The sequence below is a fragment of the Podarcis cretensis genome (assembly GCF_951804945.1).
Source record: "Podarcis cretensis genome assembly, chromosome: 6".
NCBI classification, from domain to species: Eukaryota; Metazoa; Chordata; class Lepidosauria; order Squamata; family Lacertidae; genus Podarcis; species Podarcis cretensis.
This window is the reverse complement of record NC_137175.1, coordinates 3,437,238-3,463,039: the sequence shown is the minus strand read 5'-3', so window position 1 is coordinate 3,463,039 and position 25,802 is coordinate 3,437,238. Positions and strand designations below refer to the sequence as shown.

Below are 25,802 nucleotides of genomic sequence, written 5' to 3'. Positions count from 1 at the left end.
CACAGTTACATATTTCTTAGATAATTTCTTTTTACCTCCCTACAAACTTATATTTATACAATACAAGGATCAGTCTAATTCTGCCAAGATGTTTCCTTTTATTCCATAGTTTTCTAAAGATTCTTTAAAGATTCTCCAATCCTTATAGACTGGCTGGCTCTGCCTTTAAAGCTGCAGAACGACACCATCCTCACAAATCACATTGATGGGAGCAAGTAAGCGCATCAGAAGAGCCTGCTGCCCCAAAGTTAGCTCAGGTGGTTCGAGCGTGGTGCTGATAATGCCAAGGTCCAGGGTTCAGTTCCTATGCGGGCCACCTGCATATTCCTACCTTGCAGGGGGTTGGGCTGGATGACCCTCTGGGTCCCTTCCAACTCTACAATTCTGTGATTCTATTCTCACAGTGGCCAAAACCAGATGTCCTAAAATGGGAAGCCTGCATTATACTGCTGTCCATTATGTCCATAAGTCCAGTGTCCAGTCCAAGGGAAGTAATAGCATCACTCCATTCAACCATGGTCAGACCACACAGGGGTGCCCTGTGTCCATTTCTGGGCACCACAATTTAGGAAGGATGTTGACAGGCTGGAAGGTGTGCAGAGGAGGTTGACCAAGATGATCAGAGGTTTGGAAACCAAGCCTTATGCAGAATGGCTGAAGGAGCTGGGCATATTTAGCCCGGAAAAGAGGAGACTGAGAAGAGATATGATAGCCATTTCCCAATATCTCAAGGGCTGACACATAGGAGATGGAGCAAGCTTGTTTTCTCCTGTTCTGGAGGATAGGGCTTGAAGTTACAAGAAAGGAAATTCCGACTAAAACATCAGGAACAACTTTCTGACAGTAAGAACTGTTCAACATTGGAACGGTCTCCCTCTGGAGTTTGTGGGCTCTCCTTCTTTGGAGATTTTTGAACAGAGGTCAGATGGCCATCCGCCATGGATGTTTTTGTTGAGATTCCTGCACCGCAGGGGGTTGGACTAGATCACCCTGAGGGTGGCTTCCAGCTCCAGGATTCCATGATTCTATAAAGTCTTGGCTATTTGCAGATTAGCTGCACTGCAGACATCCAAATTAATTATCGCCCTGGCTTTCACATCTCCTTTCGACCAAGCATTAGTCACAGGGTCAGGAGGGTCATCAGTTACATAGGTCCACACTTCTCGAGAAGTCAAAAGTGCCTCCACCCGAAACGACCATAAACTGTAGTTCTCACCTGTCACCTGTCAGCTGTGGGAACATAAGAGCTTTCTCAGCTTCTGGAACCCGGTCAACCATTCTAGAACTCTTCCAGACCCACACCAACAGGAGAAGGAGTTTTCAAACCTTTCTCAAAGTCCAAAAATGTGCAGTCATCCACTCAGCAGCTGGGCCCATAACCAAAGAGGTTGGCTATTTGCAGATTAGTTGCGCCGCAGAAGGCGTACTGGGGAGACCACACATTCAAGAAATGCAAAATAACTTTTGCTAGGTTTTAATAACAAAAACAAAAAACCCTTTTACACTAAATTACAATACAGTGGTACCTCGGGTTACATATGCTTCAGGTTACATACGCTTCAGGTTACAGACTCTGCTAACCTAGAAATATTACCTTGGGTTAAGAACTTTGCTTCAGGATGAGAACAGAAATTGTGTTCTGGCGGCGCGGCGGCAGCAGGAGGCCCCATTAGCTAAAGTGGTGCTTCAGGTTAAGAACAGTTTCAGGTTAAGTACGGACCTCCAGAACGAATTAAGTACTTAACCAGAGGTACCACTGTATATCAATAAGCATGACCCATCCACCAGGGTACTGAGAGAGCTGCATGCTGCTCTTTATATACCATACCCAACAGCTTAATTATTACACCTTAACAGCACCTGCTATACTGCTTCACAGCTTTAAAACTAGGTCACGTTATTTGCTCTGGCCTTTAAAGAAATACACATCTTGTGGAACAATAATGAACCTTCGAATTTAAAGAGACCATTCAACATAAAGATGTTAATCAGCCAAAGTCCTGGTTAAAGAGGAGCCAATTCTCTGCTGGCTATGCTTCCTTCTCACTCTTCATTTACTTATTTATTTAGCTAATGTATGTACTACCCTTTGCACGAACCACAGGGCAGTTCACAACAGGCAAATCCATAAAATAACACGATATTTAAAACAAAATAAAAACACCACAAAGGGCTTGTCCACACCGGAGAAAAATGTGGATCTCTTCCCAATGTCATCCTGAACCTCTCTACCCGCCCCCTACCACTTTAAATGCATACTCTTTAAAAATACTGATTATTTTGGATTATCCAAGGATGGGGAAACCATGAGAAAAAGCCCTGGACGCCACTGGGGTTGGGAGGGTGCAGTATGGAAATCTCTGCATTAATGGGGAGGCAATTCGGTGCAAATCCACAATCTGCTCTGGTTTGTGGACAAGCTGAAAGTTTGGGTGTCTGAAGATGACAGGGTGTGGCTTCTCCTCTGCCCTAACCCAGAAATCTTGATCTTGCTAACCTGGTGTTCACCTGGGTGCCTCCCTTGGCAATTGCCTCACCAAGGAGCCATGCAAGGAGCCAACATCTTCACTGTCAGCAGCCCTGGAGACCGGTTCTTGCCCTTGTCTGGCTGCCTGGCCCAGCTAAGCCTTACCCGTTCCTACTTTTCCAGCTTGGATTGTTGGATAACTCTGCCGTTTGTTGTTCCTGCTCCGGCATCCATCTTTTAGTTTCTAGGTTTCCTTGATCACCCTGGGTTTCGTAAGCGCAAAGGCTAAAAACCCCACTTGGAAGGCCTTGCTGAGTCAAAACTTGTTTTAAAAAACAATAATTCTATAAGTTGTGTGCCCTTGTTTCTCAATCTGATCCTTTTACATGGCTTTGTATGTTCTGTGGTATTTTATGCATTGTGATTTGTTGTTATTTTAATTGATTATAGATTAGCAATTCTTTATTGTAATTGATAAGTGTTTGATTGTTATTTGTTGGTGTTTAATTTTACTGTTTATGATTGGATTCTAATGGATTATTGCTTTATTTAAATTGTTTATTTTAAAATTATTGTGACTTTTTATATTGGATTAGATTGTTACTATTAATGTGTGACGTATTTATTTTTAATTTTTGTGTGTGTTCAAAGCTGCCCAGATGCGCGGGATATAAATAAAATAATAATAATAATAATAATAATAATAATAATAATAATAATTACATCAGTCATGAACTGTCATCTGCACCTACCTTACAGGGCTCTTTTAAGGAGTTGCCAAGGTTGTGGTTGGGGACGCAGGTGGCGCTGTGGGTTAAAGCCTCAGCGCCTAGGACTTGCCGATCGAAAGGTCGGCGGTTCGAATCCCTGCGGCGGGGTGCGCTCCCGCTGCTCGGTCCCAGCGCCTGCCAACCTAGCAGTTTGAAAGCACCTCCGGGTGCAAGTAGATAAATAGGGACCGCTTACCAGCGGGAAGGTAAACGGCGTTTCCGTCTGCGGCTCTGGCTCGCCAGAGCAGCGATGTCACGCTGGCCACGTGACCCGGAAGTGTCTCCGGACAGCGCTGGCCCCTGGCCTCTTAAGTGAGATGGGCGCACAACCCCAGAGTCTGTCAAGACTGGCCCGTACGGGCAGGGGTACCTTTACCTTTACCTTTAAGGTTGTGGTTGTCAGCGCTTGTGGGTTTTCAGATACTTGGCGCACAAGCATCCAAATTAAGCGCTCCTTAACTTTTCCTCATAGCTCAGTCGGTAGAGCAGGAGACTCATAACCTCAGGGTCCTGGACTCGAGCCCTATGTAGGGCAAAAGATTCTTGCATTTCAGTGGGTTGGACCAGTGGCGTAGCATGGGAGGTGCAGGGGGGGGCAGCTGCACCGGGCGCAACATCTGGGGGTTAGGCTTAGGGGGTACAAATTACTTGCCTTGACCCGGGTGCTGACAACCCACGCTACGCCACTGGGTTGGACTAGATGACCTGTCCTCTCTGCGATTCTAAGTGCAACCTGACGCTCTGCCTGTTTACTCAGAAGCAAGCCCTATCAGGGAAGTAGAGCTTCCTCTCAGGTAAGTTTGTGTAGGCTTTGTTAACGGAGAAATCCGAGGGCTCCCTTGGACAAAAAGCAAATACACCAACCAGGAATATTAGAGCAAAACAGCAGCCATACGGCTTGGTCTTTATTGAAGACTGTCGCGACAGGATTCCAGTTCACAACAAAACGAAGCAAGATGGAAGCCCCGAACAAAAAAGCCCCATAACTTTTATTAGCTGCTAATCCCCATGTTATACCCCCCCCCCAAACTACATCACTAATACATCACGGTTACATCATGAAAAGGGAGGTCTGGTGGCAGGAATCTGAGCATCCTGGACCCTGCCCCATGGTTCCCCTTGCCCTCCACCAAACACCCAGCAAGTGTAACAAAAGAGATATTTACATTTCCCTGTTTCCCAGCCACGTTAATGACACCCTTTTGTCTTCATCTGGGTTTGTTCTTTCTGGAATGGCTACCTGTCTGGCCCTCAGGTATCAGGATGCCAGGAATTATCACTCAGGCAGAGGGGCTGCTGAGTAGCTGAGCTCACATGTCTATATGAATTTCTGAAGTTTTCCCAGTGAGCCAGTACATAGAGACATTTATCAGAGAATTCTTACATTTGGTATTGTGCAGCAAAGGCCCTTTGAATAGAAAGGAAGGAACTGTGATGAAGTATTTTGTGGGGACAAATCACAAAAGTCACGAAAGTGATTGTGCTGGTTTTGGTAGTGGGCTGCACGTGCATGATATCTGCTGGAGGGGCAATTCCCCCCCCCCAACCTATACATAAATTCCTACAACAACTTCCAGGTGCCCAACTTGCTTGGCATTTATTCATTGCATATTATCTCGGAGAGTACATCCTATTTTGTCCCTAAGATGACCCAGTCAGTCAGGCTCAGCTGAGAAACGGTGACTAAATTTCCAGCGTTGGCTTTTAGGCACTCTTCCAATGCAAACCCCTTGTGTTTCGGCAAACCGCTTAGGGATTTCATTTCCAGCTCGGCAATATGCAAAACAACAGCAATAACCCAAAAACAATAAGGAGGAGGAGGAACAGATGCCTTCCTCGGGGCTCAATCCTGCCTCCATCCCGTCGCCTCTCGGATCTCCCCCAGTTGTGCCGCGTAGGCGGGCGGGGTGGCTGCAGCGCCGGGGCGAAAAGCACTCCAGGCAAGCTCAGAGGCACTCTTGCGCTCCACCAGGTGCCGAGCTCTGCCCATTTGCAAGGCACGTTCCGGGGCTCAGCCCTGCCGGCGATTAGTAGTAACACAAAGCAAGGACTCCGCGCCTCCCCCTCCTCTCCATTCATGCCTCGCCTGTCCTAGCTCAGGCCCCGCCCACCAGCCTCGAGCCCCGCCCCGGTTGCCGTGGAAACGGGACGCGCCGGATGGCGGCGGCTCTGGGCTGATTCCCCCTCCGGAGCAGAAAGAGGAGCGCCATGGCCAAGAACAAGGTGGGCGGCGGGGGGGGATGAATGGGTGGGTGCAAGGGGGGGGGGGCACTGGGTGGGAGGGGGCATTAGGGTGGGGGAGGGGAGTAGATGGAGGGGGTACCTCCATATGGTCTTGTGACATTTCCAAGGAATCAACTTTTCACATTTAGGTATGCGCCCTCCAGCTTTGCACAGGTGTAAATCGGGACCTGATTCTGACACCCCAGTTGTCACATGTAAGAGGATATTGTAGAGCCCAGGGCTTTGCTGTAGGCTCTTCTCCTGCACAGGTAAAGGTAAAGGGACCCCTGACCATTGGGTCCAGTCGCGGACGACTCTGGGGTTGTGGCACTCATCTCGCTTTACTGGCCGCGGGAGCTGGCGTACAGCTTCCGGATCATGTGGCCTGCATGACTAAGCCGCTTCTGGCGAACCTGAGCGGCGCATGGAAACGCCGTTTACCTTCCCGCTGGAGTGGTACCTATTTATCTATTTGCACTTTGACGTTCTTTCGAACTGCTAGGTTGGCAGGAGCAGGGACCGAGCAACGGGAGCTCACCCTGTTGTGGGGATTGCTGATCAACAAGTCCTAGGCTCTGTGGTTTAACCCACAGCGCCACCCGCATCCATGCACGATTATTTTAGCGCAAATACCCTTTAGTCTAAGGTTACCAGATGTCCCTGTTTCCCGGGCACAGTCCCCGTATTTACAGCTTTCTCAGCATTCACATGTACATAGCAAACAATAAGTGTCCCCGGATTCATTGAAAAAAATCTGGAAACCTTACTTTAGTCCACTTCTTTAACAGCTACAAGAAAAAAGCCTCCTGGGAAAAGCAGGGGTGGCCTACAATATCCCATAATAATGTGTTCTCAGGGGTTCTCAGATGCCTTAGCAGCAGCTGTAGTATCCAAAAGAGCAGGCAGCCTGCTGCGTGGCGCCTTCTTAGCATCAAATCAGACAAGCCATGGGAGGTCAGGACCTCCTGCAGTTTTTCTTAAAATATTAATGGCAGCCACACCGAGCAGAGGGTGGGGGGCGGGGGGGGGGGCGCGCGAGGAGCCATGGTTCTCCTGTGCTCTTTTCTCAGCTCAGATTACACTACCACCCCCAACCTGCTGTTTGCCTCAAAATATTCCTGCAAGTTTCCCCCCACAGGCCAGACAGCATATCTGAGGGGGAGGGTAGTTTGCAAACGGAAAATGGTTTAGTGGGGAAAGTTGAATCCCTTTTTCACCAGCATTGTGGCTCTGGGGTCCCTTCCAGCTCTTGTTGTTGTTGTTTAGTCGTGTCCGACTCTTCGTGACACCCTGGACCAGAGCTCGCCAGGCACTCCTATCTACCACTGCCTCTCACAGTTTGGTCAAACTCATGTTCGTAGCTTCGAGAACACTGTCCAACCATCTCGTCCTCTGTCGCCCCCTTCTCCTTGTGCCCTCCATCTTTCCCAACATCAGGGTCTTTTCCAGGGAGTCTTCTCTTCTCATAAGGTGGCCAAAGTATTGGAGCCTCAGCTTCAGGATCTGTCCTTCCAGTGAGCACTCAGGACTGATTTCCTTCAGAATGGAGAGGTTTGATCTTCTTGAAGTCCATGGGACTCTCAAGAGTCTCCTCCAGCACCACAATTCAAAAGCATCCATTCTTTGGCGATCAGCCTTCTTTATGGTCCAGCTCTCACTTCCATACTTCACTACTGGGAAAACCATAGCTTTAACTATACGGACCTTTGTTGGCAAGGTGATGTCTCTGCTTTTTAAGATGCTGTCTAGGTTTGTCATTGCTTTTCTCCCAAGAAGCAGGCGTCTTTTAATTTTGTGACTGCTGTCACCATCTGCAGTGATCGTGGAGCCCAAGAAAGTAAAATCTCTCACTGCCTCCATTTCTTCCCCTTCTATTTGCCAGGAGGTGATGGGACCAGTGGCCATGATCTTCGTTTTTTTGATGTTGAGCTTCAGACTATATTTTGCGCTCTCCTGTTTCACCCTCATTAAAAGGTTATTTCATTCCTCCTCACTTTCTGCCATCAAGGTTGTGTCATCTGCATATCTGAGGTTGTTGATATTTCTTCCAGCAATCTTAATTCTGGCTTGTGGGATTCCGCATACAAGTTCCATATCCAGTTCTAACTGTAGCTTCTTGTCCAACATAGAGATTTCTCTGGAGACAGATGAGGTGATCAGCTCTACTAATCTCTGATTCTATGATCCATATGATCCCCATGGCTTCTGTTAATACTGTATTTCAAAATTTGTGGCAGTGAAGAGCAAAGACTTTCTGTGTCTGGTTTGGCCCTTAGCTGCTCATGTGCAGCCATTGACCTTCGCTAGAGCCAAGATTTATCGTACTCTGTGATTTCGCCACCAGAGACCCTGGGCGGGAGGTTAACCCTGAAACATGGCAGCAGCTCTTAGCCACTTGCGCAATTTTTACCATGGCATCCCACCCACCCTAAAAAAACAGGGGCAGTGCTTTGACCAGGAACTGTGGCTGGTAAACAAGGACAGCTGGGGCGTCTGTGGATGTCATCCGTCTCATTGCATCTTTTTTGTCAGCTTCAGAATTATTCAGTACAATATTTCAAAATGCTGCCCATATGAACAAACAAACACTGAGTGGGTGTCTGTGACAATCACGTCTCATTCAGCAGTCTCAATTTCTTCTGGCGGAGAAAGAGGTATCATATGTTCCCCAACTACAGAGTATCGCAGCTTCAGTGCTCGGAGAATGTGGTATCGTCAGCACAACGAAAACATTACCAGGAGGGAAGAGAAGTATGGGCTGTGCATGACAAACAGGAAGACAAATACGTGTTCAGAATGTGATCTTAGAGATGCGCTCAGTTGCTTTGATGCGACGGCCTGCCCCACATGGCAGTCAAGGCAGTCAGGTGCCCGACAAGTCAAGGATGATTCTTCTTTTTTGGAGATCCCTCATAGCCAAATAAGATTGTCTTCCATGAACACGGTCTTAACAGTGTGTCCGTAAGTGACTGTGGAGGCCAATTCTAGATCCACATGCCCTTCCACAGTGGGGACATAGGTTTCCGGGTGGAAGTTGATTATGGTGAGGGTTTGCCAAACATGCCTTCCTCTTAGCATGTTCCTCCCTTGTGTCCTGAGTTTGAGTGTCTTCAAAGTCCATGACACCTTTGGTCAAGGCTGTTCTCCAACTGGAGCGCTCGCAGGCCAGTGTTTCCCAGTTGTCGGTGTTCATACTACATTTTTAAAGATTTGCCTTGAGACAGTCTTTAAAGCTCTTTTGTTGACCATCAGCATTACGCTTTCCATTTTTAAGTTCGGAATAGAGTAGTTGCCTTGGAAGACGATCATCAGGCATCCGCACAACATGACCAGTCCAACGAAGTTGATGTTGAAGAATCATTGCTTCAACACTGGTGATCTTTGCTTCTTCCAGTACACTGGCATTAGTTTGCCTGTCTTCCCAAGTGATGTGTAAAATTTTTCGGAGACACCGTTCATGGAATCTTTCAAGGCATACCTGGGAGCTGGCTTGCTACCTTGTGATGCAGACGCCTTGCAGTCACTGGGAGTAGTGCCCTGCTCCTTCTTCCCAGACGAGACGTTGACTGCTCAGACCATTAAGCAGCCCATGCTAGCACTGGGGGCAAGACTTGGGTGCTTATTGTGCAACAGTGGTCCTGCAAGAAGACTCCTGTTGATGTTCATGGCACACAATGGTTGCGGTTCCCGCGATTAAAATGACTGTGTCTTGTTCAGCTCTGCTGGAGCAGAATATGCCTGTTCTTAAGGGCAAAACAGGGGACGCAGGTGGCGCTGTGGGTTAAAGCCTCAGCGCCTAGGGCTTGCCGATCGAAAGGTCGGCGGTTCGAATCCCTGCGGCGGGGTGCGCTCCCGCTGCTCGGTCCCAGCGCCTGCCAACCTAGCAGTTCAAAAGCACCTCCGGGTGCAAGTAGATAAATAGGGACCGCTTACCAGCGGGAAGGTAAACGGCATTTCCGTGTGCGGCTCTGGCTCGCCAGAGCAGCGATGTCACGCTGGCCACGTGACCCGGAAGTGTCTCCGGACAGCGCTAGCCCCTGGCCTCTTAAGTGAGATGGGCGCACAACCCCAGAGTCTGTCAAGACTGGCCCGTACGGGCAGGGGTACCTTTACCTTTACCTTTAAGGGCAAAACAAGGGCCTGGTAAAATTACTTGTGTGGCAAGGGCATAATGTAGAGATGGCGGGACTTCCCCCCTTTTCTTATTTCTCCTTGGCATGTCTCGTCTTGTATCCCACACCCCCACAGTGGCCAACCCAATGCCTTATGGGACTCCCACTTTCCTGCCAAGGTGACTGATACTCAGAGAAGGCGTGGTGTCTCTGATTCTGGAGGTATCATAAAGGCGTCATTTTATTGGCATAGACAGACCAAACCGTGCTGGCAACATATTATGGATATTTTTGGCCAATTAACTGACTTCTAGCTAAATTGTAAATTAACCGATTAAAGTTATTAACTGCTTTTTTTGAGGCCACCCAAATGAAGATGGCAATATGTACGTTGTAATTTACAATTTACTGTAAAACAATTTATCCCTTCTCTCCAAGTCCCCACCCCACCCAACACCATTTTATTTTCCACAAGGGAGGGAGAGAGAAAAGCAAAAACAAGCCGTGAGTTGTTTTGCAGAATTAGCAGCTGGGCTTGCCGGACCCCTGGCTTCTTTTGGAAGGAGAGAGAAAGTATAAAATATTGTATCACTAGTATACTTTCTGTTATGTAGTGAAGTTTCACCCTGGGCCAGCAGGGGGATACTGTATATAGTTTCCACTCAGGTCTGTAGATAGTTTTCACTCAGGTCCACGTCAGTTATTTTAGGCGGGAAACGCTGGGCTGTTGTTGCTACAATGTTGACAGCCGGCTGCTTATAAAAGCAGGCCGGCTGAGCTGTTTGCTGTCAGTTCTATTCCAGCTTACAAAATAAAGAGCTACTTGGAGAAATCGCGCTGTGTCGTCTGCTATGTCAACCCACAACTTAACACTGGCGACGAGGATGGGATCGATGGACATCAGAGCACAGCCAGATGCGGCCAGCCTCTGAACTGAGCTGAATCACTGAGCTGAATCACAGAGCGAAATCACTGAGCGAAATCACTGAGCGAAATCACTGGACAGAACCAATTCAGAGCTGACTGTTCTGGCTAAGAGCACTGTGTTCCATCCATCGCCCTTCACGCCGGCATCGGAATCATGGCTTCACTTGTGCCTCTACCGCCGTTTGCGCCAGCCTCTGAATCATGGGACTCCTACCTCGCTTGGTTCGACTGCTACCTCCAAGCCAACGAGCTGACGCAAGTATCAAAGGATCGGAAGCGGGGCCTATTCCTCAGCCTCTGTGGGCCTGAGGTGTTTGAGACGGCCTGAGCATTGGTTGCACCTGAAGCAGTCCAGGCAACACCATGGGACACGATCCAAGAGAAGCTCCGCAACCACTACGCACCAAAGCCGTCCAAGATTGCTGCCCGCCATGCGTTCTACCACCGGAACCAGGCAGAGGGGGAGTCAATCAACAACTACACCACCGCCCTGCGACAGGCTGCAATGCACTGTGAGTTCCGAGACTTAGACGATGCCCTGATGGATCGAATCGTCTGCGGGGTCCGGGACATCCATCTGCAACGGCGTCTCCTCGCCAAGCCAGACCTCACGCTACAGAAAGCCATTGAGGAGGCTGTGGCCTCAGAAGCTGCTGAACGCTCCGCCCAGGAGATCCGCAAGTCCAGCAGCCCGCGTCTTGCTAGGGAGCCAGTTCCGGTGCATCATGAAGAGGCCAGCAGTGATGAGGCATCCTCCAGTGAAGACGATGACGTGCACCAGACAAAGCGGGAGCGCAGGAAGTTCCAACAGAAGTCCAAGGGCCAACCGGAATGTGCCGGCTGCGGAGGCAACCATTCCCGTGCCAAGTGTCGATTCAGAGACGCCATCTGTAGGAAGTGTTCCAGAAGGGGCCACATCGCTAAGGTCTGCCGATCGGCTCCGTCTGACACCCCCCCTTCATCGACTCGCAAGTCCAAGTCTTCACTCCAGTCTGCCAAGGAAAGTTGTTTCGCTCTCACCAACTGCCGCTGCCCGTCTGGAACCACGATTGGCCAAACCGACTCGCCTACGCGACGCAAGCTGAACATCACGGTGCTCATTGAAGGAGCTCCATGTGACATGGAGATCGACACCGGGTCTGCCCTGTCCATCGTGTCATGGAGCACCATCAAAAGACTGGTATCCAGAGTGTCCAAAAGGCAACTCGACTCTCACCGCGTACACCTGAGAGACTACCAGGGAAACGACATTCCCGTGGTAGGCGTTGGCCGGTTCCGGATTGCCTTCAATGATTTTTCGGGCCTGCTCCGGTTGGTGGTGGTCGAAGGTCAGCGGCCAAGCCTCCTAGGGCTAGACTGGTTTGATGCCCTCGGCCTGGAAGTCACCGGCATCAACTGCATCTCTAACGCAGAGACTGAGGGTCTGGTCAAAGACTTTGCCGAGGTTTTCGACGGCACCTTGGGGCAATATACAGGTACGCCCATCTCCTTTAGCCTTGATCCACAAGTCGCCCCCATCAAGCTAAAGCCACGCCGGGTTCCCTTTGCTCTCAAGGCTAAGGTGGACGAACAACTGGACAAACTGATCGCCCAAGGAGTTTTGGAGCCGGTTGACCACGCCAAGTGGGAAACCCCCATCGTCACGCCTGTCAAGCCAGATGGGTCAGTGAGAATCTGCGCTGACTACAAGTGCACGATCAACAAGGCACTTCAGCAGCACGCTTATCCGGTTCCTGTTGTCCAACACCTGCTGCATTCCCTGGGTGAGGGTAAGGTCTTCGCTAAGCTGGACCTTGCCCAAGCCTATCAACAACTGCCCGTCGATGATGCCACTGCTGAAGCCCAGACAATCGTCACCCACCGGGGGGCATTCCGTTGCCGCCGGTTGCAGTTCGGGGTGAGTGTGGCTCCTGGCATCTTCCAAAGCCTTATGGAGCGTCTCCTGCAAGGGCTTCCGGGCGTGGTACCATATTTTGATGACGTCTTGGTGTCTGCAGACTCACACCAGCAGCTGTTCGGACGCCTCCATGCCGTGCTGACCAGGTTCCAAGAGGCTGGGCTCAAGGTAAAGAGGGAAAAGTGCCAGATCGCCGTTCCACAGGTAGAGTTCCTGGGCTATCTTATCGATGCCTCCGGCCTTCACCCGACCACATCCAAGATCCGCGCTATCCAGCAGGCCCCCACTCCAAAGAACAAGATGGAGTTGCAGGCGTTCCTGGGGCTGCTGAACTTTTATAACATGTTCCTGCCCCACAAAGCCACAGTGGTTGAGCCTCTTCACCGACTCCTTAGCACAAAGACGCCTTGGGCCTGGGGTAATCGGGAGACGGCGGCCTTCAACGCGGTCAAGGCTCTCCTTTCATCAGACAGTGTGCTTGTACAGTACAGTGAATCCAGGCCGCTGGTCCTTGCCTGCGACGCCTCACCTTTTGGCATCGGTGCTGTCCTTAGTCACCATTTTCCAGACGGAAGAGAAGCACCGCTCGCCTACTTTTCCAGGACACTATCTCCGACGGAACAGAATTACAGCCAGCTCGACAAGGAGGCACTGGCACTTGTGGCTGGAGTGAAGAGGTTCCATGAATACCTCCATGGCAGGACTTTTGACCTCATCACTGACCACAAGCCACTCCTGGGCCTCCTCGCCGGTGATCGTCCAACTCCACCGGTCCTCTCGCCACGCATGCTGCGATGGACTGTTTTCCTGGCTGCCTACCACTACCGGCTCATCCATCGCCCCGGGAAATCGATGGGCCATGCCGACGCCCTCAGCCGTTGCCCTCTTCCAGCATTTGTGGAAGACCCGGCTCCAGCTTCATCGCTCCTTCTGATTGAGGATCTTCCGGCAGCGCCTGTATCGGCTGCCACTGTGGCCTCCGCGTCTGCCCAGGATCGCACCATCAGCCGGGTGCTCAACTGGGTGTGGAGGGGGTGGCCACAAGGGCCGTTTGCATCGGAGTTCCAGCCCTTCGCAACCAGACAACATGAACTCTCAGCTCATCGCGGCTGTCTGCTATGGGGAGACCGCGTCGTGATTCCCCAGGGACTCCGTCAGCGCGTCCTGGAGGCTCTGCACGTTGGCCACCTGGGAATTGTCAAAATGAAGGCGTTGGCTCGGTGTTACGTCTGGTGGCCTAATATGGACGATGCTATCACTGCCTGGGTGTCCGCCTGTCAAGCGTGCTAAGAGTCGAGGCCTGCACCACCGGCAGCTAAGGGACACACCTGGGAGACGCCAAAGACACCCTGGTCGAGGGTGCACATCGATCTGGCTGGCCCCTTTCACGGCCGGACCTTTATGGTAGTGGTGGACGCCTATTCCAAATGGCTGGAGGTCGCCCTGATGCCCTCCACCACTACCAAAGCCGTCATCCGGGTGCTGCGAGGCCTGTTTGCAACGCATGGGTGTCCTGATGTCCTTGTCTCTGACAACGGACCGCAGTTCACGTCAGGCACGTTTGAGCGGTATCTTTTGGGACTGGGCATCCGCCATGCCCTAACGGCACCCTTTCATCCATCCAGCAACGGGCAAGCGGAAAGAATGGTGCGCTCGGCAAAAGTGGCACTGGCGCGCCTGGACCGGGGAGACTGGCATGAGCAGGTCGCCGAATACTTGTTCGTGCAACACATCACCCCTCATGCGGCCACAGGGCGGAGTCCTGCTGAACTGCTTATGGGCCGCCGCCTCAGGTCACCGCTCGACCGGCTACACCCGGACTTTGCCGTGGCTGAACCCCCAGGCTGTGCCAACGCGCCACGGTCATTTGTCCCAGGAAACCAGGTCTTTGCCCGGAACTATGTGGGGGACATTCCTTGGGTGCCAGCCACAGTAGTGGGAGTCACTGGACCTCGCTCGTACCAGGTGGCACTTGAAGACGGACGCTTGTGGCGACGGCACATAGACCAGCTTAGGCGCAGGGTTGGGGACTTGGACACTACCGTGGTGCCCCCAACTGCGCTTGCGGCTCAAGAAGAGACACGTACAGATGGCGAGGCCCCACCTACACCTCCCTCGCAAACTGCCAGCGTGGAGCCGAACCAAGCCGCTTCAGAGGGTCTGCCAGACTTACCACAGACTCAGACCACTCCACTTGCGGAGGCTCCACCCACAGCAGCGGATCCAGGGGAGTTGGTTCCAATGCCACCTAGGGTCGCACCACAGCCTCAGCAAGAACTGTGTGGCCCTCTGGACTTGGCTACCAGTCCCCGGCGGTCTGGCAGAGTTCCCAAGCGCCCAACTTATTTAAAGGACTATGTTGTTGGACATGTATCACTGTTGGTCTAAGTATGGGAAATGTAACCGATATGCTTTTGTGCCTAATTGAACCATTACGCGTAGTGCTGTATATAAGGAAACCATTACGATTGTAACTAACGCCTTATCTCGGTGGGGAGGGGTGTTATGTAGTGAAGTTTCACCCTGGGCCAGCAGGGGGATACTGTATATAGTTTTCACTCAGGTCTGTAGATAGTTTTCACTCAGGTCCACGTCAGTTATTTTAGGCGGGAACTCTGGGCTGTTGTTGCTACAATGTTGGCAGCCGGCTGCCTATAAAAGCAGGCCGGCTGAGCTGTTTGCTGTCAGTTCTATTCCAGCTTACAAAATAAAGAGCTACTTGGAGAAATCGCTGTGTCGTCTGCTATGTCAACCCACAACTTAACACTTTCTTTTATAGACTGAGTGATATAAGAGACAGAGCCAAATAGAATATTTCAAATTTCTGGGTCATGGTATCAAGTTTTTAGGAGCTAGCACCTCATTTTTAGTTGCCAGTTCCACATAGAACAGAACAAAAAAATATTTCTGATATCTTACATTATATTTGATGGTACCTCATCATAACAGAGGGGTGGTTTGTTTGTTTTTTAGGATATTATTTCACATTCCAATTTCATTTGCTTTTCTTTTTATCTCGTTGCAGAACGTAAACTACAAAGGGCCTTATGGTTACCAAAAGCTGAAAGAACGGTGAGTGGTTGGTTGTCCCCCTCTCCCACATCTGATCAAATCATTTAAAAATCATTTCCTCTTTTTGCATGAATGGGGGGGGGTCTGGTGTATTTTTATGGACTCTCTGCTGTAATGGGCAAAGTGCTGGGAGTTGTATTCCAAACAGAAACCGGCGTTAAGATTTTTGATGCAAGAAAAGTGTAGATTTTTCCATCGCTTTGAAAAGCCGAAATGTGTGGTGGGGTGATTTCTAGGCATTTCTCCACAATGGAGGATGGATGGCAGCTAACAGATTGAGGTTGAATCCTGACAAGACAGAAGTGCTGTTTTTGGGGGACAGGGGGTGGGCAGGTGTGGGGTATTCCCTGGTCCTGAATGGGGTAACTGTGCCCCTGAAGGACCAGGTGCACAGCCTGGGAGTCATTCTGGACTCACAGCTGTCCATGGAGGCACAGGTTAATTCTGTGTCCAGGGCAGCTGTCTCCCAGCTCCATCTGGTATGCAGGATGAGACCCTACCTGCCCGCTGTCTGTCTTGCCAGAGTAATACATGCTCTAGTTATCTCTCGCTTGGACTACAGTGGTACCTCGGGTTACATATGCTTCAGGTTCCAGACGCTTCAGGTTACAGACTCCGCTAACCCAGAAATAGTACAGAACAGAAATCATGCTCCGGCGGCACGGCAGCAGCAGGAGGCCCCATTAGTTAAAGTGGTACTTCAGGTTAAGAACAGTTTCAGGTTAAGAACGGACCTCTGGAACAAATTAAGTACTTAACCCAAGGTATCACTGTACTGCAATGTGCTCTACGTGGGGCTACCTTTGAAGGTGACCCAGAAACTGTAAACTAATCCAGAATGCAGCAGCTAAACTGGTCACTGGGAGCGGCCGCCGACACCATATAATACCGGTCTTGAAAGATCTTCATTGGCTCCCAGTACGTTTCCGAGCACAATTCAAAGTGTTTGTGTTGACCTTTAAAGCCCTAAACGGGCTCGGTTCTGTATACCTGAAGGAGCGTTTCCACCCCCATCATCCAGCCCGGACACTGAGGTGTCGAACCGCTGACCTTCTGATCATCAAGTAAGATTTCTTCTTACTTACAGCTAATTCCAGGGAGCTGTCAGCTTCCTCCTATTTAGACTCCGCTTTGTCTGAGACATGGGTGGTGCTGTGGGTTATACCACAGAGCCTAGGGCCTGCCGATCAGAAGGTTGGTGGTTCAAATCCCTGCGACGGGGTGAGCTCCCGTTGCTCGGTCCCGGCTCCTGCCAACCTAGCAGTTCGAAAGCACATCAAAGTGCAAGTAGATAAATAGGTACCGCTCTGGTGGGAAGGTCAACAGCGTTTCTGTGCGCTGCTCTGGTTCGCCAGAAGCGGCTTAGTCATGCTGGCCACATGCCCTGGAAGCTGTACGCCGGCTCCCTCGGCCAATAAAGCGAGATGAGCGCCGCAACCCCAGAGTCGGCCACGACTGGACCTCTAATGGTCAGGGGTCCCTTTACATTTACCTTTACCTTGTCTTTGTAGAAGTCAACAGGGAGGAGGACAGGAACGAAAGCAGAATTAGTTGGCTTTTCCTCTTGTTGGCTCTGGCGCCACCTACTGTTGGCCTCCCTGCCTTCTGCCCTACCAGTCCCAAGGTGCACCAGTTGCCACTGTGTATGCAAACCTATCCTGGCAAGTTGTGTTACGTAAAGGGGGGACAAAAAAAGGAGACAGTTTTCACGCGCCAACCTGACATACTGGCACGTCTGGCAGTAAAACGAAGGACATCTGTCAACAGAAATGCTGTGGAAGGCCGGCAGATAATGAAAAACAGGGGATAGGAATCTGCCTTAAACCAAGTCCGGCCATTGCTGCCTCTTGATTAGCGCTGCCTACTTGCCATTCGCGGCCTCAAACCCAGGCAGCTGGAATCTGCATTGAAATGCATTTCAGGTAGGCGGCGTATAATTTGAGCTGGGACTCCTCCAAACATTCCCCATATGACGAGGCTCAGTCGTCTTGCATTATTTTGATAACAATTGTGAAAGTCCCTTCTGCCAGGGATAGTTTGTCATGTTCAAAATGAAAAGATGGTTAAGCAAATGGAAGGAGATGCCTTATAATTAGCAGATATTGCCTGGATCCAAAGAGCTTCTCTGTTCCCATGGCTGGGGTGTTCATCAATTCTTCTCATCTGCATGGAGCACTTCTTTCTTTCTTTCTTTCTTTTTTATATAAATATTTATTAAAGTTTCCAAATTAATACAAATAATAATAATAATAATACACAAAAAATGACAAAAATACAAAAATACAAAATTAAAAAACAATTAAAACAAATATAATTTCCATTTCTTATTTCCATCAACTTGTTTCCCAGACCTCCTCTCACCTCCCCCTTTTGTATTCCAGTTCAAATTCTTAACTCAGCAAATCCTTATTATAACTTATTACTCAACCTTTACATTACAGCTGGTAACCACTTAATTTCTGTCCAACATCCCTCTAATGTCCATTGATTTTGCAATGCCGCTGTAAATAGTCTTTAAATTTCTTCCAGTCTTCTTCCGCCGACTCTTTTCCCTGGTCTCGGATTCTGCCGGTCATCTCTGCTAGTCCCATATAGTCTATCACCTTCATCTGCCATTCTTCCAGAGTGGGTAAATCTTGTGTCTTCCAATACTTCGCGATGAGTATTCTTGCTGCTGTTGTTGCATACATAAAAAAAGTTCTATCTTTCTTTGGCACCAATTGGCCGACCATGCCCAGAAGAAAGGCCTCTGGTTTCTTAAGGAAGGTATATTTAAATACCTTTTTCAGTTCATTATAGATCATTTCCCAGAAAGCCTTAATCTTTGGGCACGTCCACCAAAGGTGAAAGAATGTACCTTCAGTCTCTTTACACTTCAAACATTTGTTATCGGGCAAATGATAAATTTTAGCAAGCTTGACTGGGGTCATGTACCACCTGTAAATCATTTTCATAATATTCTCTCTTAAGGCATTACATGCCGTAAATTTCATACCAATGGTCCATAACTGTTCCCAGTCAGCAAACATAATATTATGTCCAACGTCCTGTGCCCATTTAATCATAGCAGACTTCACCGTTTCATCCTGAGTGTTCCATTTCAACAGCAAGTTATACATCTTTGACAAAACCTTAGTTTTGGGTTCTAACAATTCTGTTTCTAATTTCGATTTTTCCACCTGGAATCCAATTTTCTTGTCCAATTTATAAGCCTCCATTATCTGCATGGAGCACTTCTTTAGAGACAGAGAGGCGACTTAAAAGCGGGGTCAGGGCTTTGCAATTCACTGCCCCACCTCCAGGAATGCCCAGTCTCTCGGCTGTGTGGCTGCTTTGGCTCCTGGGCATAGTGATTTACCAACTGCACTGGCTCCTGGTGGAGTACAGGGTCAGGTTTAAGGTGCTGGTTTTGACCTTCAAAGCCCTATGCGGCCTAGGACCCACGTACCTACGGGACCGCCTCTCCTGGTATGCCCCATGGAGCACCTTAAGGTCCGCAAATGACAACATTTTGGAGGTCCCAAGTTGCAAGGTGGTTAGATTGGTCTCAACAATGGCCAGGGCCTTTTCAGTAGTGGCCCCGACTTGGTGGAACGCTCTGTCACAAGAGACTAGGGCCCTGCGGGACTTGACATCTTTCCGCAGGGCCTGCAAGACAGAGCTGTTCCGCCTGGCCTATGGTTTGGACTCAGTCTGACCCTTCTGTTTCCCTCCCCTTACAGTTTTGATTTATGGGCTACTTTTAAAATGAGGCTGCATTTTAAATTGCATTTTAACCTGTATTTTAAATTGGTTTTTTTTCTTTTCTTTTCCCCCTATTATGTTTTTACTGTGATTTTATTGGTGTTAGCTGCCCTGAGCACGGCCGGGGAGGGTGGGGTATGAATAAATAAATTATTATTATTATTATTATTATTATTATTATTATTATATCACACAAGCCCTCTTTCTGCCACACGGAGTGGAAAACTATTTCCATTTGGGTCTCATGTGCCTTGCAAACAAACCACAAAGGTGTGACAGAGTAAGTTCAGGATGGTGTCTGAGAAATGAGAAGAACCAGCAAAAGAAGAATGGATACAAAAACTTATGGAATATCATCATCATCATTTTATATGTATGCCGCCTTTCCATAGTGGAAACTGTGCTCAAGGCGGCTTACAACACGACAAGATATACACAATTACAAACATAACAGAAGTCATAATCGATAAATAAAACACCTCAAAAATCACACAACCAAATGGAAACAATTTCCATGTAAATCATAAGATCTAAAACTAAAGATACAACAATAATATCAGCAACAGCAACAGCTCTCTCAATCTCCTGTAAACAATACTTCAGCCCAAGAATCTGTTCAACAGGCTCAGCTTTTACAGCTGGAGTCAGTCAGAATATGCAGAAATGGTGAAACTTACCAGATGAATAAAAGAATAAGAGGTTAATTTGCAAAAAAAATAATTTAATGGCCCACAGAAAGAGGAGGAAGGAATAACAGCAGCAAGAATATTATTGGCCCAAAAATGGAAGCAAGAAGAGTTACCGACGATTGAAGAATGGAGGATGAAGTTAATGGACTATGCAGAATTAGATAAACTAACAGGAAGGATTTGAAACCGGCGAGACCAGAAATTCACGGAAGACTGGAGTAAATTTACGGACTATTTGAAAAGTAATTGTGAAGAACAGACGATGTTTGTAGGTTTGCAAGAAGTTTTGTGAGGAGTATTATTGGAAGTATTGTAAAAATAGATAAGGGGGAGGATGATTTGTTAAGAGATATAAAGGCAATATAAAGTTAAGAAATGCGTAAGAAGTGGTGAAAACGGTGGATCATCAGAGGTGCTGATGGAAGTCCAAAAAGATTGCATGAGTGATAAGCTTTGTGGTACATTTTATAATTTATATGTTAAAATTAATGAAAAATATTATTAAAAAAAGAAAGAGGAGGAAGGAAGTCGAGTTTTGATATGTTAGAATGATTGTAAAACCATTGAAAGTCGTGAATAAAAATTCAAAGAAATAAAAAGAAATGAGAAGCGCTGCATAAACAATCCATAGCAGGGTTTTGTAGGAGTCCGATAATTCTTTGGCGGAAGTTCTGTGACAGGTAAATTGCTATTGCTACAGGCTAGTAGTGTGTTTTATTTAATTTTTTATTTCATGGCATTTATATACTGCTTAATAGTCATGGAACCACTAAGCAACTTACGAAACAAAACTGACTTAGAAGTGCCTTTACAGTTCTGCTGCAGCTGCATAACTCAGACTAGAAAGCCCACCACCCTCAGCCATCGTGGCCAGGCTGGCAGGGGCTGATGAGAGTTGTAGTCCAAAAAATCTGCAGAGCTGTAGGCTGGAGAAGGCTATTCTAAGGTCTGAAGAGGGAGCGTTTTGCATCTTCCTCCCTGCCAGAGCCACCATCGCCCTTTAAATGCATCTTAATTGCATTTGTTGTGTAATTTGCTAGGTTAGAGAGAGAGGGGGGGGGAGATTAGCAGATTACTTATTTGCAATGCAATGCGCTGCTGCCCTGGAGCTGGGTCAAGACAGTAACTAGAACTGTTAATAGGTTGTATGAATGCGCCCACAAAATATATACACAAAAAGAAAACTGTAGCTTAAACCTTAAAATGCCAACAGATTTTATTATAGCATAATGTTTTATTGAATTGAATGCATTTCAATTAATTGATTGTGATTTTATGTAAACTGTGTTACTTTTATTGTTGTTAGCTGCTCTGGGCCCGGCTTCAGCTGGGGAGGGTGGGATATAAATAAAAAATTATTATTATTATTATTATTATTATTATTATTATTATTTAACGGGACCCATGTGTCTTCCTTATACACAGAGAACCCCGAGCTTGCATCCGATTCAAGTGTGCCCTTACAAACACCATTTTAGACGTCCTTCGACAGCGACCAGGATGGGTTGAAGTGAAAGAGTAAGGCTTGCGTTTTTCTTCTTAAGGGCATGATAATAAGGGGGGGGGGGCGGGTCTTCTCTCATAATCCAAGCCACAGCACACAACCGCAGAATTGATTTCCTGGTGCAAGAATCCCATTTTCCAAAGCTCTTATCTCAACAAAGGTTCTATGTAAAATAACTAAGCAAGTATTAGAAATCACCCCAGAATTGGCCCTGCTAAACATCTTCCAAGACAATACAGTGGTACCTCTGCATGCGAACAGGACATAGCTGCCAATTTTCTCCTTTTTTAAAGGGAAATTCCCTTATTCCGAATAGGATTCCTCGCAAGAAAAGGGAAAAGTTGACAGCTATGGAATGGGATCTGTTCCGGAGCCCCGTTCGCATCCTGAAGCAAACGCAACTCATGTCTGCTCATGGCCAGATCGCAGTTCACTGCTTCCACGCATGTGCGTGATGACGTTTTGAGCGTCTGCACATGCGCGAGCGGTGAAACCCAGAAGTAATGTGTTCCGTTACTTCCGGGTCACCACGGAGCGTAAGCTGAAAACGCTCAACCCGAAGCTACTTAAACCCGAGATATGACTGTAATGCCTATTTACACTGCAAAGAACTCATAACCCACCTAACCTGCAAAGAACTCATAACCCTGCTCATGTCAAGTTTGCGGTCAACCAAGACTCCTAGATCCTTTTCACATGTACTGCTCTCAAGCCAGGTGTCACCCATCTTGTATTTGTGGCTCTCCTTTTTTTTGCCCAAGTGCAATACTTTACATTTCTCCCTGTTAAAATTCATCTTGTTTGTTTTGGCCCAGTTCTCTAATCTGTCAAGGTCGTTTTGAAGTGTGATCCTGTCCTCTGGGGTGTTAGCCACCCCTCCCAGTTTGGTGTCATCTGCAAATTTGATCAGGATGCCCTTGAGTCCATCATCCAAGTCGTTGATAAAGATGTTGAATAAGACCAGGCCCAAGACAGAACCCTGTGGCACCCCACTAGTCACTCTTCTCCAGGATGAAGAGGAACCATTGATGAGCACCCTTTGGGTTCTTTATCACATACACAGCCCAACAAGACAAGGACAAGAATCCACCAACAGAATACAAATCAATATGGCTAACCTGACCCAGAAACCCACCCACCCCACTCACACATGAAAACAAAGACCACCACAGCCAACCACAAATGAACAACCACACCTTGGCCAACCCCAACCTCTCTCACCACCAAAGGAACACAAGCAAACAGCAAAGAACCTGCACAAGAAACGCTGGCACCAAACCCTACGCATAGTAAGTAAAATAGAAACATTGCCACCCGACCCCACCCTCACTCATCTCCCCTCCCTCCACCTCTTTCCCCCTTTTCTTCCTAATGTCTCAACAAATGAAACTGATCTGTACAAAATGTTACTTGGGGAAAAAGAAAGAGAGACATTGCATAACTGTTCCCAGTCAGCCATCATAATGTTATGTCCAACATCTTGTGCCCATTTAATCATAGCAGATTTCACTATTTCATCCTGAGTATTCCATTTCAACAGCAAGTTATACATCCTTGACAGATTCTTAATTTTAGGGTCTAGCAATTCTGTTTCCAATTTTGATTTTTCCACCTGGAAGCCAACTTTTTAATCCAAATTATATGCCTCCATTATTTGATAGTAATGGAGCCAATCTCGCACTTTTTTTTTAATTTTTCAAAGCTTTGCAATTTTATTCTGTCTCCAGCTTGTTCCAAAATTTCCCAATATTTCGGCCAATTGGCCTCCATATTGAGTTTTTTCTGTGCCTTCACTTCCATTGGTGACAACCATCTTGGGGTTTTATTTTCTAACAAATCATTATATCTTATCCAAACATTAAACAGTGCTTTTCTAACAATATGGTTTTTAAACGCTTTATGTGCTTTAACCTTATCATACCAAAAATATGCATGCCAACCAAATACATTGTTGAAACCTTCCAAATCCAGTACATCAGTGTTTTCAAGAAGCAGCCATTCCTTCAGCCAGCAAAATGCGGCTGATTCATAATGAAGTTTAAGGTTTCTGCCTCAATTCAGGGAGCTTTGCTGAACACACCTTCCCCCCTGCTCCTCTGGCAAGAACTTAAGAAATACATACGTACATAATTTTATTGGTATGCTGGCTTTCCAGAGTTTAAACCATTCTCAAGGTGGCATATGACGTAGAAAAACCGCTTAACTGCAACATAACAAAGCTGTCACAAACAGTAAATAGAACATTTTAAAAAACACACAGCGAAACTGCGCAATTTCCAACTAAATCACAAGGCCTAAAATAAAGATACAAAAAACATCAGCAACAACACCCCAGACCAATAGTCTGTTCTGCAGCCTCAGCTTGTTGCAGCTGGAGTCAGTCCCAGGTCAGGTGGCAAAAGGTTTGCAGGGCAGGAGGAAGCAGGTTTTCCAGGACTCCCAGGACTCTGCTATACAGCTGCAAATAAAACGCTTTAAGTGTGTTGTAATGTGCATTATTCAGATGTTACACTAGATGGCAATGGCGAGCTACGGTAAATGCAATACATTTTTCAAAACTTTTTTTAAAGCATTTTCACAACGTTTTTTTTTAATATGTGTGTAGATTTCACCCCAGCCAAGATGAAGCCTCCTCTTCTTTTTGTGCGCTGGGGAAAAAATGGATTCTGAAATTTCTACCAGGGTTAGCTTCCAGGAAGGAGATTGCACACACACACAGTTTTCAGACATTTGCACATGCTCAGAGAACAATGCACACAGTCAGCACTAAACAAAAGAGTCCTAGTTCACTGGGATTCTCTCATTGCTCCCAGCAGCCTATTCTTCTGGCTTCAGTCCCAGAGAAATACATTGTCTTCTCTGCACACTGTTACTAAGGGCATGGAGCGCAACCACCTCTTGGCTCTTGTACAGATTTGAGTACGTGGAAGGAAGAAATGGGGATGATGGGGATCCCAAATTGTGGAGTTTGTAGTTAATTTTACTTCCTCTGTCTGCCTGCTGCAGCTTAGGAGTCAGCCAGAGGGAAGATTCATTCTGTATTGTCTATCAAAGCAGCTGCAGGTGAACATCCAATATGGATGTTTACAAGGGGTTTGTATTCCCAACAGTGCCGGATTTACGTATAAGCTAAACAAGCTATAGCTTAGGGCCCACTCTCTTAAAGGTAAAGGTAAAGGGACCCCTGACCAGTAGGTCTAGTCATGACCGACTCTGGGGTTGCGCTCATCTCGCTTTACTGGCCGAGGGAGCCGGCGTACAGCTTCCAGGTCATGTGGCCAGCATGACTAAGCCGCTTCTGGCGAACCAGAGCAGCGCACGGAAATGCCGTTTACCTTCCCGCCGGAGCGGTACCTATTGATCTAGTTGTGCTGGTGTGCTTTCAAACTGCTAGGTTGGCAGGAGCAAGGACTGAGCAACGGGAGCTCACCCCGACACATGGATTCGAACCGCCAACCTGCCCAAACCTTTTTCAAAGAGGGCCAGATTTGATGAAGTGAACATTTGTTTTGCTTTTTCTAAGGATTTGACCCCAATAAATAAACAGCCCCCAAAATGGACTTTGGACTTGCCTGCCATATACCATATATTCCCCAAAGGGCAGCTGGACATATAAAGGGCCCCATTACCTTCGGTGACTTAGGGCCTCATCAAACCTAAATCCGTCCCTGATTCCCAGCAAGGCAAGGGCTTCCTTTTTCAAGCCTCTGTGTTCCCCATATTTTTCCTCAAAGCCCCACATTTAAAGCTGCATCTCCTTTCCTCACTAAACACACCCTATTTCTCCTCAAGTCCTGGATATAAATGCAAACACGCTTCTCTCTTCCCGCTCTCTGGTCTTTCCCAAACATCAGTCGCTAGCCATATTCTTCTCCAGTCCCAAGATCCCTGTTTAGTCCTCGGAAATGAAAAATGTGTGGGATCCATTCAGGCTGGAGATCATACATGCCAGGGCAGAGATGCCTCCCCAAGCACAGATAAATGGATGCCGTTGTGCTGCATACGCTTGCTGTATTTACATTTCCAGAATGGAGTCCTGGAACATCCGTGTAAAGAGGGACTTTCATTTCCCTAGCAAATGATCCTTTCTGCAGAACTACTTCAAACCACCTGTGATTGGGTGGTGGGTGAAGAGATCTGTGGCCATTTCCTTCTTTAAAAAGAGAAACTATGGTGGAATCTACACACGTAAAAAAACCACACGCTGTGAAAACGCTTTTATAATACAGTCATACCTTGGGTTGAATACGCTTCGAGTTGAGCGCGTTCGAGTTGCGCTTCTCGGCAACCCGGAAGTAGCGGAGCGCGTTACCTCTGGGTTTCGCTGCTTGCGCATGCGCAGACGCTCAAAATGACATCACATGCATGCACAGAAGTGGCGAAAAGCGACGCACGTG

General features: G+C 47.8%; 1 protein-coding gene across 3 annotated transcripts in view; it reads left to right on the top strand.

Moving 5' to 3' along the window:
- The first annotated feature begins 5,355 nt into the window (after positions 1 to 5,355).
- TTLL9 (tubulin tyrosine ligase like 9) overlaps positions 5,356 to 25,802 on the top strand; it is a 64,531-nt gene continuing 44,084 nt past the window's right edge. For 2 of the 3 annotated variants that reach the window (XM_079979619.1, XM_079979617.1), the window contains exons 1-3: positions 5,356 to 5,460; positions 15,422 to 15,468; positions 21,327 to 21,419. In XM_079979619.1, coding sequence (XP_079835745.1) covers positions 5,446 to 5,460; positions 15,422 to 15,468; positions 21,327 to 21,419 — 155 coding nt within the window. In that variant the 5' untranslated portion in view covers positions 5,356 to 5,445. The remainder of the gene's footprint in view (positions 5,461 to 15,421; positions 15,469 to 21,326; positions 21,420 to 25,802) is intronic. The other variant, XM_079979618.1, reaches the window with a different exon arrangement.